This window comes from Aplysia californica, unplaced genomic scaffold, assembly GCF_000002075.1.
Source record: "Aplysia californica isolate F4 #8 unplaced genomic scaffold, AplCal3.0 scaffold00002, whole genome shotgun sequence".
NCBI lineage: Eukaryota > Metazoa > Mollusca > Gastropoda > Aplysiida > Aplysiidae > Aplysia > Aplysia californica.
Genome location: NW_004797272.1, coordinates 891,215 through 903,927, shown reverse-complemented (window position 1 = coordinate 903,927; position 12,713 = coordinate 891,215). Strand labels below are relative to the sequence as shown.

General features: G+C 38.3%; 1 protein-coding gene across 6 annotated transcripts in view; it reads left to right on the top strand.

Moving 5' to 3' along the window:
* The window catches only part of LOC101851776 (probable ATP-dependent RNA helicase DDX23), a 34,957-nt gene that overhangs the window by 18,377 nt on the left and 3,867 nt on the right, over nucleotides 1-12,713 (top strand). For all 6 annotated transcript variants that reach the window (XM_035972627.1, XM_005088976.3, XM_013088031.2 and 3 more), the window contains 10 exons: nucleotides 1,091-1,193; nucleotides 2,428-2,566; nucleotides 3,109-3,269; nucleotides 4,551-4,727; nucleotides 6,949-7,028; nucleotides 8,412-8,637; nucleotides 9,205-9,350; nucleotides 10,609-10,786; nucleotides 11,173-11,412; nucleotides 12,240-12,391. In XM_035972627.1, the coding sequence (XP_035828520.1) occupies nucleotides 1,091-1,193; nucleotides 2,428-2,566; nucleotides 3,109-3,269; nucleotides 4,551-4,727; nucleotides 6,949-7,028; nucleotides 8,412-8,637; nucleotides 9,205-9,350; nucleotides 10,609-10,786; nucleotides 11,173-11,412; nucleotides 12,240-12,391 (1,602 nt within the window). The remainder of the gene's footprint in view (nucleotides 1-1,090; nucleotides 1,194-2,427; nucleotides 2,567-3,108; nucleotides 3,270-4,550; nucleotides 4,728-6,948; nucleotides 7,029-8,411; nucleotides 8,638-9,204; nucleotides 9,351-10,608; nucleotides 10,787-11,172; nucleotides 11,413-12,239; nucleotides 12,392-12,713) is intronic.

Sequence of the window (12,713 nt, the reverse complement as noted above, 5' to 3'; positions counted from 1 at the left end):
ATATTGTACGCGTGTGTGCTCCCTTTTTTGAGCTGGTGAGCTAGTAATTTTTTTTCAGGAAATATTGCTGGACACCCTGAACATTTTACTATTACTAGTTGGTCGGTCGTGGGGAATACACATTTTCCCCTGAAATTACACATTTTCATATTTCCCAATACTCATTTCGGTTTTCTATGGTTGGCATCTCTGGATAGCTTTATTGTTATTATTCAACTTACTTGGGATGTATTTGTGGTTGTTAAACTGATTTTTGTATTTCAGTTCAGTACGGACCTGTTTGACTCTCATTTAATTTTTTTTAGAAGGATTTATCTATTAGAACTTTGTTCTTTCTCTTTTTGTTTTGGGAAGTGCTTTACTATGCTTGCCAATGCAAATGGTGATATGAGCGTGCGGGACACATTAACAATTTTCAGTTTGGAAGGAATTAATTTTTAATTTTGCCCGGGTGGCGGCCTAAGCCTACTCTAATAGATTTTTTACCTCCAAGGGTTCTTTAAAATGCGCTGGTTGCACACAGGACAATCGAGATTTTTCGGACTTTTTCAAAAAGGCTAGGTGTCAGGTCTTACCTACCGTAAGGTCGGGGTTGTGGCCGAAAGACAGCAGTAAGAAGGGGCCAAGGAGTAGCTTTGTTCTGCTGAATGATAAAGGGTTATATAATTAGAATGACTGTAAGTGTATTGATGTTGACTTCGCATCAACAGGTCTTTGAAGTGAGTTCAAAGCTTTAATAATGTGTGTGTGCTTAAAGAAAGGTACCAAAAGTCGGATTTTGACAATTTTGAGTAAAGGGTTGTGCCTTATAGGAAATTCTGGGGCGACTTTTGGTACCTTTCTCTAGGAACACACACATATTAATATAATTGTTTTCTCGTGGGTGATTTTTATGGTGAGGTGATTTTAAAACCCTTTCACTGCCAGGTCTTCTTTAAAATCCTTCCAAAGAACTCATAAAATCTTTGGCCTGGCTGTGAAAGTGTTTGTGGCAAATGATAGTGTAAGATCAAATGATCATTGGTTTATATTTATGTTTTTTGTTCTCATGGTATTTAGAACTCACTGGTAAAGGGCATTGTCTTTTCAGAAGCACAAACGAAGAGGAGGAAGACGTCAAAGATAAAAAGGTTCCATTGTCTTTGGAAGAGTTGTTGGCAAAGAAGAGAGCTGAGGAGGAGGCTTTAAGCAAGGTAAGAGAAGCTAAATTACTTTAGGTTTACAGTTGGTATGGGAAAACTTCCTTTTGATTTATCACACATGTGGGTTTGGTGAACAATTATCCCTTTGGCACACTAAGACCCCTGCTGCTAATCTTGTTTTTATTCCAAACGTAAGGGAGATAAATCTGCAGAAATAACACCCATTATTTACCCTTTTCCTCACTCCCAGTAAGTGACTGAACAAGCTAGAATTAATATACTGGAGCATACCAGTGAAAAGTGGCACTTATGGATTATCTGTGAAATTACTTTCAGTCCCATCTGCTACTTATTAGTTTGTCTCAGAACCCTTTTCGTTTAACATACATGTGATAAGGCCCTTTTGACCACCACCTGGCCCTCTCACAACTTGAGATATTTCTGTCTTATAGTATGTCTTTGTGGAAGGACTTGACTGAGGAAACAATGTCTAATGGATCCTAGAGCCTCAGTAAATGAGTAAATGCTTGTACAATTACTTCAGGTAATTCTGTAATTCAATTACCCATCTAATGCTACATCAGAATCCTTGTCAGGTTCATTGTCTCCACCATCAGCTCTAAAACCTAGAGCTTGGTTCATCGTTGTCTTTAAAATCAAGTACAGGCACCTCCACTTCCCTTCTATTGTCAACCAAACCATTATCTTCATCCTAATTTGTACATTAAGATTCACCAGTCTACATAATATATACTCCAGTGTTTCCTTACAATTTATGGATCCCTCAAACTTCCCCCATTCTCTTCAAGACTTTAATGGAAACATCAAAATGTATACACATGGCATAAATCTTTCATCAGCCTGACTCTGATAAAAGGACGACTGACAAGAAGTTGGTTTATGATTTCTTTTGATTCTGCAATCTGCATGCAGGTTTATCCAAATGAAAAACCTGAAATCCCGATACCATCAATGAAGTCTTTATCGATGACGTGCAGTGACTGTAGATAGGGGGATGATTGACACTCATGTTGATGGTTACTATCAACAGGATAATGGTCATTTGCACTAAGTGTGCTCAATAGTGTCTTGTGCTGTACTTATTTTTCTGTCCCCAAATGAAACAGAGGCTTGCAGCTGTCTCAGAGATTTGTGTAGGTGAAAAAAAACCCCAAAAACATGTGCCATTAAAAGTCTGCTCTTTGCTTTATCTATAGTTAATTGCTGTTGATGGCATGGACTTTGATTTTGGTTCATTTTGTTAATTTTATTTCTCTGTGCTCAGCCAAAATTTTTGACAAAAGAAGAACGAGTAGCAGAAGCTCTGAAAAAAAGACAGGTGGCGGCTGATGAGGCCAGGCGTAAAATGGATGAGGAAAGAAAAAAGCAGGTGGACTTCATCAAAGCAGCGAAAGATTTTGGAGGTTTGTTCACTTCAGACTCTGTATTTTGTAGAGAAAAGATGGTTATGTTTGTGTCGTGAGAACAAATTTTTTATTTTTTTAAAAACAAATTGGGGGGGGGGGGGGGGGGGGGGGAGGCTTAAGGCATCCTTTTTTTTCAAATGTTTTTCAGAATCTGGTAACAAGCTACCTTGATGCAAGGCTTGATAAGGAAGGTTGATAAGTCGGTTATCTCAATGATCAACTGTTAGTTCCCAGGGCACATGGCCATCTTTAATATTAGTTAACAAAAATTTTCCTTGTGAGATTGAAATTTGCCTGTGGCTACTTAAAAGTATTTCTCTTGTAACATTGAAGGGAAGCTTTTTAGGCTATCCCAGTATTTTTTTCCCTAATGAATTTCTTTTTCATTAGATAAGTAATATAAGATTTCCTTCCAGATGTAAATATAGTCCTTTTTATCTGAAGAGACTTTTCTGAAGTTGTCTTCATTGTGATGACACCAATCATAATTTCGTTTTATCTGAAAAATTTCATGTGCGTAATTAAACGTTATATTTCAGATGACCGTGACAGAGACCGAGACAGGGACCGTGAACGAGAACGGGAAAGAGAGCGCAGAGAAAGACAAATGAGGAGGGATAAGGAGAAAGAAGAGGAAGATGACAAGGGAGGCAAAATGAGAGATTCAAAAGACAAGGACAAAGAATCTGAAGCCATCAGGGTCAGTGTTTGACATTCATTTACCTTTGGCACTGTTTTTGTCCTGTAGCATTGATACCGATAGTATTTTGATTTGAGTTCCAACGATTTTAATTTTGTAACTGTAGACCACTGCAAATGTGTTGCGACAGGGTGGAATCCTTCAATCTCTTCAATTTTTGGGCTTGGGGAGTTATTAGTATTATCTCAAAGCTTGTTCATTTGCCTTGTGTTTGATGAAAATAATACCCATCTAATGTGTGAGTCAATATATTTGCAGTTGAGGAGGGTGGGGGTTGCTTGGTACCAGAGGTAAAATTAGCGAGAAAATGGCTGCCAAAGTTTTGTGACGTCTATAGTTTGAGAGGCCTTGGAAACTGAAAATTTACTTTTTTTGTGACTGTAATCAACATTTTTCGGTAAAATCTACACAGAAATGTGTTTTTAAAAGGATATAAAAGGCGTTGAACCCAAAAAACCGACATTTTGATAAAAATTTGTCAAATTGATTGAAAAATACAAGTTTCTTCGATTTCATTATTTTTCCAGGGGGGCCTGATTTCACCACGATGCCTCACAAATAGATCTGTCAAAACAACTGATTTGTTTAAGTGTCAACTTTTTGGTTCATGAATATCTTTAAGTTTAAGTGCAAATGTATGTTATACTGTAGATTCTGTTTAAGATGAAATTCTTGTTGTCATGAAAAGATATCAGATCCCCATTTCCCCCCTCTTAACCCTGTGCAGCAACTTCCGATAACACGATAAAAAATTCCAACAGATCTGGTCAACACAAACGAATTCTGAGCCGTTTCATCTCGTCTTCTGAGTGCTATCCTGGAAAACCATAAAATAAATTCCTCAACCTCTTTTGAACGCTATTTTGTATGGTCAAGGCCTCCATCTGGAGTTGAAAATAATGTTTCCCTTTTTTAAAAATTTCCCAAAGATTGACTGTTCAGCGCATGTTATTTATGACTAAAAATAGGTTACACTATGCCTTCCTTGTGATCATGTCAGTTTTGTTTGCAACAAACAGAAGGGGCCACCTTACCCTTTTGTCTTTTTTTCTTTAGCTCTGCTTACCATGAAATCTGTGTAATGTGGAAAAATTTTCCTATGAAGCTCATTTGATCAGGGTTTGCTGTAAACGTGGTGTTTACTAGACGGAAAGAGATCAAAAGTTAAATAGTAAGTCCCTTTTTTTTTCATTTCTGTTATTCGTTTCATGTAATGTTTACTGTGCAGTAATGGATGACTAAAAAACAAGATTTTTCTTGTTTTGTTTTTCTTTTATACAGGAGCGTTACCTAGGCATAATTAAGAAGCGCAAGCGTATTAGGAGACTGAATGACCGTAAGTTTGTGTTCGACTGGGACGCTGGGGATGACACGTCTCAGGATTACAATTTGCTCTACAAGGAGAAGCATCAAGTACAGTTTTATGGCCGGGGCAATGTTGCTGGCATAGATATCAAGGTAATGCGCCCCATAATTTACTTTTGAGTTGGGTTGTTTTTTTTTATGGTAGAAAACCATTTGAGAATTGTACGCTATAGACAACTTGAAGAGGGAGAATAGATTTTGCTGAAGGGGGTTCAGTAGCTTGGCAGGTATAGTGCTGCCTGTCAACCCAGATGTCAAGAGTTTGGTCCCCATCAGTGTTGTTTTTTTGGGGGTTTTTTTCTCATGCTATTTTACACCCCTTGATCGTAGGGTAGTTAGGATTGATCATCTGTTTTTCTTGGATAAGAACCAACAATTGTGGAGGTTTGAATGTAAGTTTTACACATGAAAAATCTCTTGACGGTTCTAAAAGTTAAAAGAGCTTGCCTTTTGGACTGCTGTTGTGGCAGGATTCAAAATTAATGTCTACTCAAAACTGAGGTAACAGTGTAGTCAGTATTAAAATTAGGAGTACTTGTCTGGTAAGGGGTGGTTCCACGTACTATGTTGGACAATTCAGCAATAGACGTAGAAATCAACTGCACTGTGAGATGAAGACCGTATAGTAATAATAATAATAAATAGCATTTTTATAGCGCATATCCCCGCTCAACAGCAGGCTCTATGCGCTTTACACTATATTATTACCCCAGCAGACCATAGAACACTCCGAAACATTCTCAGCTTGCCGGGAAGCATACAGTGCAAGCATCTGATTAAGCGCTCAAACACTAACAAACTGACAAGATCTTTCGCTGTCTATAGCCGGGTACCCATTCCCACCTGGGTGAAGTGAGGAAAATTCGTGTAAAGTGCCTTTCCCAAGGACACAACGTCGGGCCCCTGGCGGGATTCGAACCCACGACCTTACGGTTGCGAGTCCGAGAGCCTAACCACTAGGCCACCGACGTCACTTTGTAGTCAGTTATCTCCGGGGCTGGATCATGGGTGTGCTGGAGAACAAGACTTTGCTGGCGTAGATATTTTAATGATTGTAAGAAGTAATGTTTGTCATGATTTGATAATGGTCACTTGCTGAAATTCTGGCCAAAGTCTGATATTGTGTGTAATTGGGAAAATTGCTTTAAACAAATTTTCCTTCCTTTGTCAATAAAACAACGAAAGATGTCAGTGTGTTACTCTTTAAGGGCCTGTCGAATGATATCTTGCAGCAATGATTCCCAGGAAGCTGAGAATTTTTTGGAAAGTTTTGTGATCATTAACTGTTTATCTCCAGCAAGCCGCTCTCAGCGGCTCGCGGTCGGAACCACTGCAGGTGAGCCGCTGACAGCGGCTCAGACAGCGGCTTGGGCACATTCCTTTACGACGACTTCAACAACAAATTACTTTTCGGCCATTGCCGCACTCAGGTCTCTTTTTTCAGGAGTTGATTCATTAGATTAAGAAATATCAAAATAGGTCGATTTGTTTTGAATTAATGACCTATTTAGTGATGTTTTTGTCATTTTTAGATTTAGTACCAGAACTGGGCCCTGGCGTAGTGGGTTTACTCCCCATGGAGATAAAGAGTTAAGGAATAATCTTTTGTAGAATGCATGAGGCCTACTTTTGAGTCTGAATATATAGACTTTACAACAGCTGTCTGTTATTGCTAGCATGGGAACATTCCAGTAGTGCAGCCTTTACCTTCCTGCTTGGTGTACTATTGTACCTGTCTTTCCAGACCTCACCCCCTTGCTGTGATATATTGAACAAACTGTGGACGTGTCTGCTCTAGATGCAGAATCTTTGCTTCACATGCATTTAGCAATATAGAAGAAATATGAGAATTGTCCGTCTTGAATTAAAGTACTTATGCAGCTAGCTGTAACTGTTTGTGAGCGCGATGATTGCTCTGGGTGTTCTCTATACAGCACAAATTAGCACCTTGTAAAGTTGTATTTTCTGTAAGGAATAGTCTATAATACTGTTGTTTAATATAACTGGTATATGACGATATCCTTGTGTATTTGTAGTGATGTGTAAGTTGAATGTGTTTGATGCTCTTATTTTTATGTTTGGACTATGACCTGCACTTGTGTATGACAGTCAAGAGAAGATTGGCTGTGGCAACTGTTTGTTGTGATTGGAAATCTTCCTTTAACTAAAAAAAAATCTGATGTATTGTGACATTCATAAGGCATTACATCAGTGAAGAAGTTGGTATGAGATAGGTGGTAGGACTGAAGAATTATATTACGTTGCTTATGGTTTCACTATGTAACCAAAGATGAATATCTCGTCTTTTTTTCAGGCCCAGAAGAAAGACCAGTCTAAATTTTATGGTGACTTAATGGAAAAAAGACGTACAGAAGCAGAGAAAGACCAGGAAAAGTGAGTCTTGATTTGTGTTTGAATGAACTGAAATGCGATTGTTGTTCATGTGGTGTATGCCGTAACTTCCCCTGAGCCCTGGCCCCAGCCCTGCTCCATATGATGAAGATCTCAGCCATTACTTTTTTAGGGGACTTTTTGTGATGTCATTCATCTCTGTAATAATAAGCATGCGTGAGGTAATAATTGAAACATGTAGTTCCTGGTTTTAGGATTATAGAGTTTGATGTGTGATTTATTTTTACTTTTAATGCGTTCAGAAAAAAGCCCTTTCAATATTGAGTTTTCCATTTGTTTTTTATTTCCTTAAAATCCTTCCTAGATAAAAAGTACATTTATAAAAAAAAACTTCTTTTGGTACTAAACACTTGCCCATAGCTTACTGTTGGTCTTTTTCCTACCTATTAAAAACTGGTGTGGGAGGCTACTTTCACATTGCATCTTAATCATCAGTGTTCTTTGCCCTTTTGGGTGGCGTCGGTAGCTTAGTGGTTAGGCAACTGGACCTGTAATCGTGATATTGCCGGTTTGAGATTTGAGCCTCAGCTTGGTCCGATGTTGTGTCCTTGTGAAAGGCACTTAACACAATTTTCTATTTGGCTTGGTCCTTTTGGAGATGGATGTTTAACTCGGAGGTCCTGCCTATTAAATAACCTTACAGCGTTGATACAGGTGCTAAACCTTTACCATTTCACCATTTCACCATTTTTTTCCCCCCGCCCTTTTGAGTGATGTCTGGCATGAGAAAGTCTAGCTGGAGGCATCAACTGCGTACAGGAAGTACATATATTTTCCTTGAACCTCAATGTGTCAGACCTGATGCTGATGAACATGTCCTGTGAAAAAAGTAAAAGTGCTTTTTGCGGAAGGGATTATAAGCTTGTTGGTTACTAGTCTAGTTTTTAACTGACCAAGAACTGGTGCTAACCAGAATTTGAAGAATATATATTTTTTTCATCTGTTTTTAAACTTGCAGTATATGGCAAATTATTTTGTCCAGTGTGATTGTCGCATTTTCATGTACACTTCTCACTCATTATAGATTGGTTTATTGTAGATTTTTTTTTTCATATTGCCCATGTGAGCTGCAATTATACAGTTTCATTTGTGTAGTTGTGTTTCTTTGCTGTTATTGGTAACAGCTAGTGCCTGGAATTCTGCAACACTGTGTGACCCTCGGGGGCTGAAATGGCAAATTGGGGTGAACTGGCCAGCCGATAGAGGTTTTGTCAAGTAGTTTGAGCCATCCATCACAGGGTCTTTTTGACTTGAAGCAGTCTCGTAAGCTTTGTTCATGTGTGTGTAAGCTTTTATGCTTGTAGCCTGCTCATGGCCTCTTGTTTTGAATGTTTTCAGTCATCGTTTTTTGTTTCTGTTTTACAGGAAACGCTTGAAAAATGTGGCCAGTAAGGAGGCAAAACAGAAATGGGATGACAGGCATTGGTCTGAGAAACCTCTTGATGATATGGTGGACAGGGATTGGCGTATCTTCAAGGAAGACTTCAACATCAGCTGCAAAGGTGGACGCATCCCAAATCCTATCCGATTTTGGAGAGAGTGCGGTCTGCCAAAAGAGCTGTTGAATATCATTGATGAAGTTGGATACAAGGTAGTGTCTTTGACAATAGGTTCTTTTCCTTGTTTTTCTTTGCAGGTCTATTATTTTCTCAGATGCGGTGCCCCATTTTATTTGTCTGGTAGTTTGTGCTCTTTTCCTTGTCCTTGTCTTCATGTCAGTATCTTTTAGAAGATGATAATTTTAAAATAATTGTAGAAATTCAATATTAAAAGCTATACAGCGGAAGGGCTGTGCATTTAAGATAACATGGAATGTTTCTTGGAAGTTGGAATTCTATTTTTTATAGTCTACAATAGTATGTTTTTTGATGTTGTGAATGACTGCAAAGATTTGTAGTTGTTTAATAGGTGAGTGTTTTCAACACTGTGTTGCCATAACAAATCACTTTAGTTTTTTTAATCAACCTTGTGTGATATAAGCATAGTCATCCTTAATTTAATATCTTTTATCTCATTTTAGTTATTTTTTTACTTATGCTTCTGTTGTATAAATTTGTGTGGTTTTCTTACTTCTTTGTTTTTAAAATGACATATCAGTTTACTAAGGACCAAATTTGAAGTTTTGAAGTTACCCATCCCAATTCTCTGTGGTTTTCAGGAGCCAACTCCCATTCAGAAACAGGCTATCCCAATCGGCCTCCAGAACCGCGACATCATTGGTGTGGCTGAGACTGGCAGCGGTAAGACAGCAGCCTTTTTGATTCCGCTGTTGAAGTGGCTCATGGGACTTCCGAAAATTGAACGGTTTGTGCTTTTTTTGTCGTTCAGATTTGTTACTCTGTTTTGATGTATATGTTTGTGAAAATATGCTTTAATTTGTCTTTTGCGTTCACGAGTTTTTATCAGTTTGAAATGGTATTAATTTTTTAATCCTTACGTTTATGTTTAGTTTCAGGTTGGATTCCAAAAATATTGTGTGACCAATCACACGTTGATATTTTTGGAATATATAAATTTGAATCTTGGAAGCTGTTTCATAGTCAGATATGTCTTGTAATGAATTGGATATATGCACCCCCCCCCCCACCACACACACACACACACACACACACACATACACACACACACACACACACACACACACACACACACACACACACACACACACACACACACACACACACACACACACACACACAATATCTCAGCCACTTCTACTCAACTCCGTCTTGCTTTTTACACTTCTGACTTTTCTCTTGTTAGTTCATGTAGAATGGTACTGGTCTAGTAGAACTGTTTGGCTGTCTTCTTTCTTTTCTTTTTGCTGTTTTGTCATTCACATATGAATGTTTTTCTTTCTCCTAGACCCTCCTACTATTTCTGTTGCTGTTCTAAGGGAATAGTCTTTGTTCTTTGAAACACAGACGTGTCATTGTTGATCTATACATGTATGACTTCTCTCTCTCTCTCTTTCTTCTGGTGCTGTGGCTTCATAAACGGTCAGCGATGCCGACAGCACGCAGGAACTCAACACTCGCCCGGGGGTCCTTAAAAAGTGCTGAAAGTGGGTTACTGAAATGTCCCTCGTGGACTTCTCGCGTGCCTTCGACATGTATGACTTGCGCTATGTTATTTTTAATGTACCCGTTCAGCGTATATTCTTTGAAGCACCCTTGGGAAAATGATGAATCTCTGCAGAGCATTGTCATATTGAAATACTTGAGCTGGAATAACATTAAGAAATTGATGTGCTGTAAGGAACTGCTGTCGAAATTGGACAAGTCAGCCACCCATTGTTGAGGAGCTAAATAGCTGTCTTAAACAGGTGGACGTCTTGGACAGTGTTATAAAGAAAAAGCACTCGGTTGAGAATGGAAAATGGTCATTTGTACAGGTGGTTGTCTTAAGCAGTGGCCATTAGAGCAGATTGGACTGCACTTTGAATTATTATTGGATTAATATTAATTCACCGATGTTCCGAGCTTTGAGAAAAAATTGGTTACAGTAAAACTTTTGTCATTTTTAGATAGTATTTCATGTTTCTCGTATTTTTATTTCACAGTATGGAAGATGCTGACCAGGGTCCGTATGCCATAATTCTGGCACCGACGCGTGAATTGGCTCAACAGATTGAGGAAGAATCGGTGAAGTTCGGCAAAAATCTTGGAATTCGTGTTGTGTCTGTCATTGGTGGAATTTCCAGGGAAGAACAAGGCTTTAAGCTGAGACAGGGATGTGAGGTAAGAGACGTCTTTGTTTTTACACAAAATGACATCGCTTTTTTATAATTTTTTAGTTCTGAGGTATTCCCATCATTTTGATTCTAATATGACAGTATGATAAAGTGTGACTATGATGCCCGGGGGACAAGGTGAGTGCAGAGTTGAAAGTTATCACTCCCAAGACTTGTCTGTTCTTGGCGGTTGTGTTGTTTTTGTTTCAAAGCTGCACATAATGTAATGGGTTTTTTGGGGGGAGGGGTTGTTGATCAGGTTTTCACCTTGTCACTTGTGTAGAATTTTCAGTCGCATTATGCAGTTTCATAGGGGTTTTTTTCTAACAGGTTACAAACTGTATGTTTGATCTGGATTATAGTGTTTCTTTTGATGTCTATTTGATTCTGCAGATTGTTATTGCCACCCCTGGCCGTCTGATCGATGTGTTGGAGAATCGATACTTGGTATTGAATCAGTGTACATACGTTGTCATGGATGAGGCTGACAGAATGATTGACATGGGTTTTGAACCGGAAGTTAGGAAGATTTTGGAGTACCTGCCTGTGACCAATGAGAAACCTGATACTGAGGAGGCTGAAGATGATGAGAAGATGTTGCAGAATTTTAACTCCAAGAAGAAGTATAGACAGGTGTGTATGATTATGTTCAGCATAAACATAGTGGAGCCCTCTCATGAGTTGTTTGCTAACTCTATAAAAGAAGAAATTCAATGGATCTGTTATGTGGAAGGTATTATTTGAGCAAGACTGATTTTTTTTTGGGGGGGGTTGTTTTTTTGTTGTTGACATTTTAATGTCCAAAGAATAAAAGAGTACAACACCCCTTCATTTTTCCGCTACTTATTTGATTGCCTCAAAAAATAAGAACAGATGCTATAGTTAACCTCACCAATTGTTTTGTATTCTGTTCTTGGTTTTTAAATGCTAGGGAATGTATTGAATTTGTTCTTGGTTTGATCAAGACCAAAGAAATTTTTTATTTAACCACTTGTTCTTAATCATAGGGCTCCACTGTATTTTGGAAACTGGTTTTAGCATCCTGTTTTAAAGAGAATGTATATTTGTTTTATGTCTCTGAATAACCTCTGCTCATAATTTTAAACACTAGTTCCTGAATTATTGTTGATGAGATTTTTTATCCCAGAAAAGGGAAAATTCGAATATAGAGTTGTCTAAACTTTAGGGTATAAGTATAAATTCAACATTGGTGCCACATAATGCAGTGTTGAGTGGAAAGATTTTACCTTAAAAAAACCTGTCCAAAACCCAGGAACTGTGAAAGTGTTAAAAATAAATGACTTTTCAGCTGTTTCCGTCCCCACTTCCACCCACATACACTCAAATACACTCACAGCTTTAAACAACTTGCATCTTCCAAGAAACGATTCCATTGTAGGAATTGAATTTGATTGTGTATTTAAAGTTCTTTCAATCTGTGTTGTTATTTTTCTTCCCAGACCGTCATGTTTACAGCTACCATGCCCCCTACCATTGAACGCCTGGCTCGTACATTTCTGCGTCGTCCATGTGTGGTCTACATTGGAAATGTTGGTAAACCTGTGGACAGAGTGGAACAAATTGTCTACATGGTCGGCGAGAATGAGAAGAGGTATGGAAGTTTTCAGCTGGTTCTTTCGTTCTTGTGTATGGGCATTTTTTTTTTTTGAGTAACAAAAGCTGTTGGATAAGTATGAATTCTTTTTTTACAGGTAAAATAATGATAACATTTATATATTTCTTGAAATGTTTTTCCTAGGACAATCTTAAATCAGTGATTTGGTCCTATGTAGTTTAATTGCTAGCAAAATTTTTGTCAAGTCGCATGTACAGTTGTCAACCAATATACAGTATGACATGGATAGGTCGAACACAGAAGACTGGAAATCATGCATTTGCCGAACTGTGCCTGCGGTCGCGGGTTTTTTTTTCTT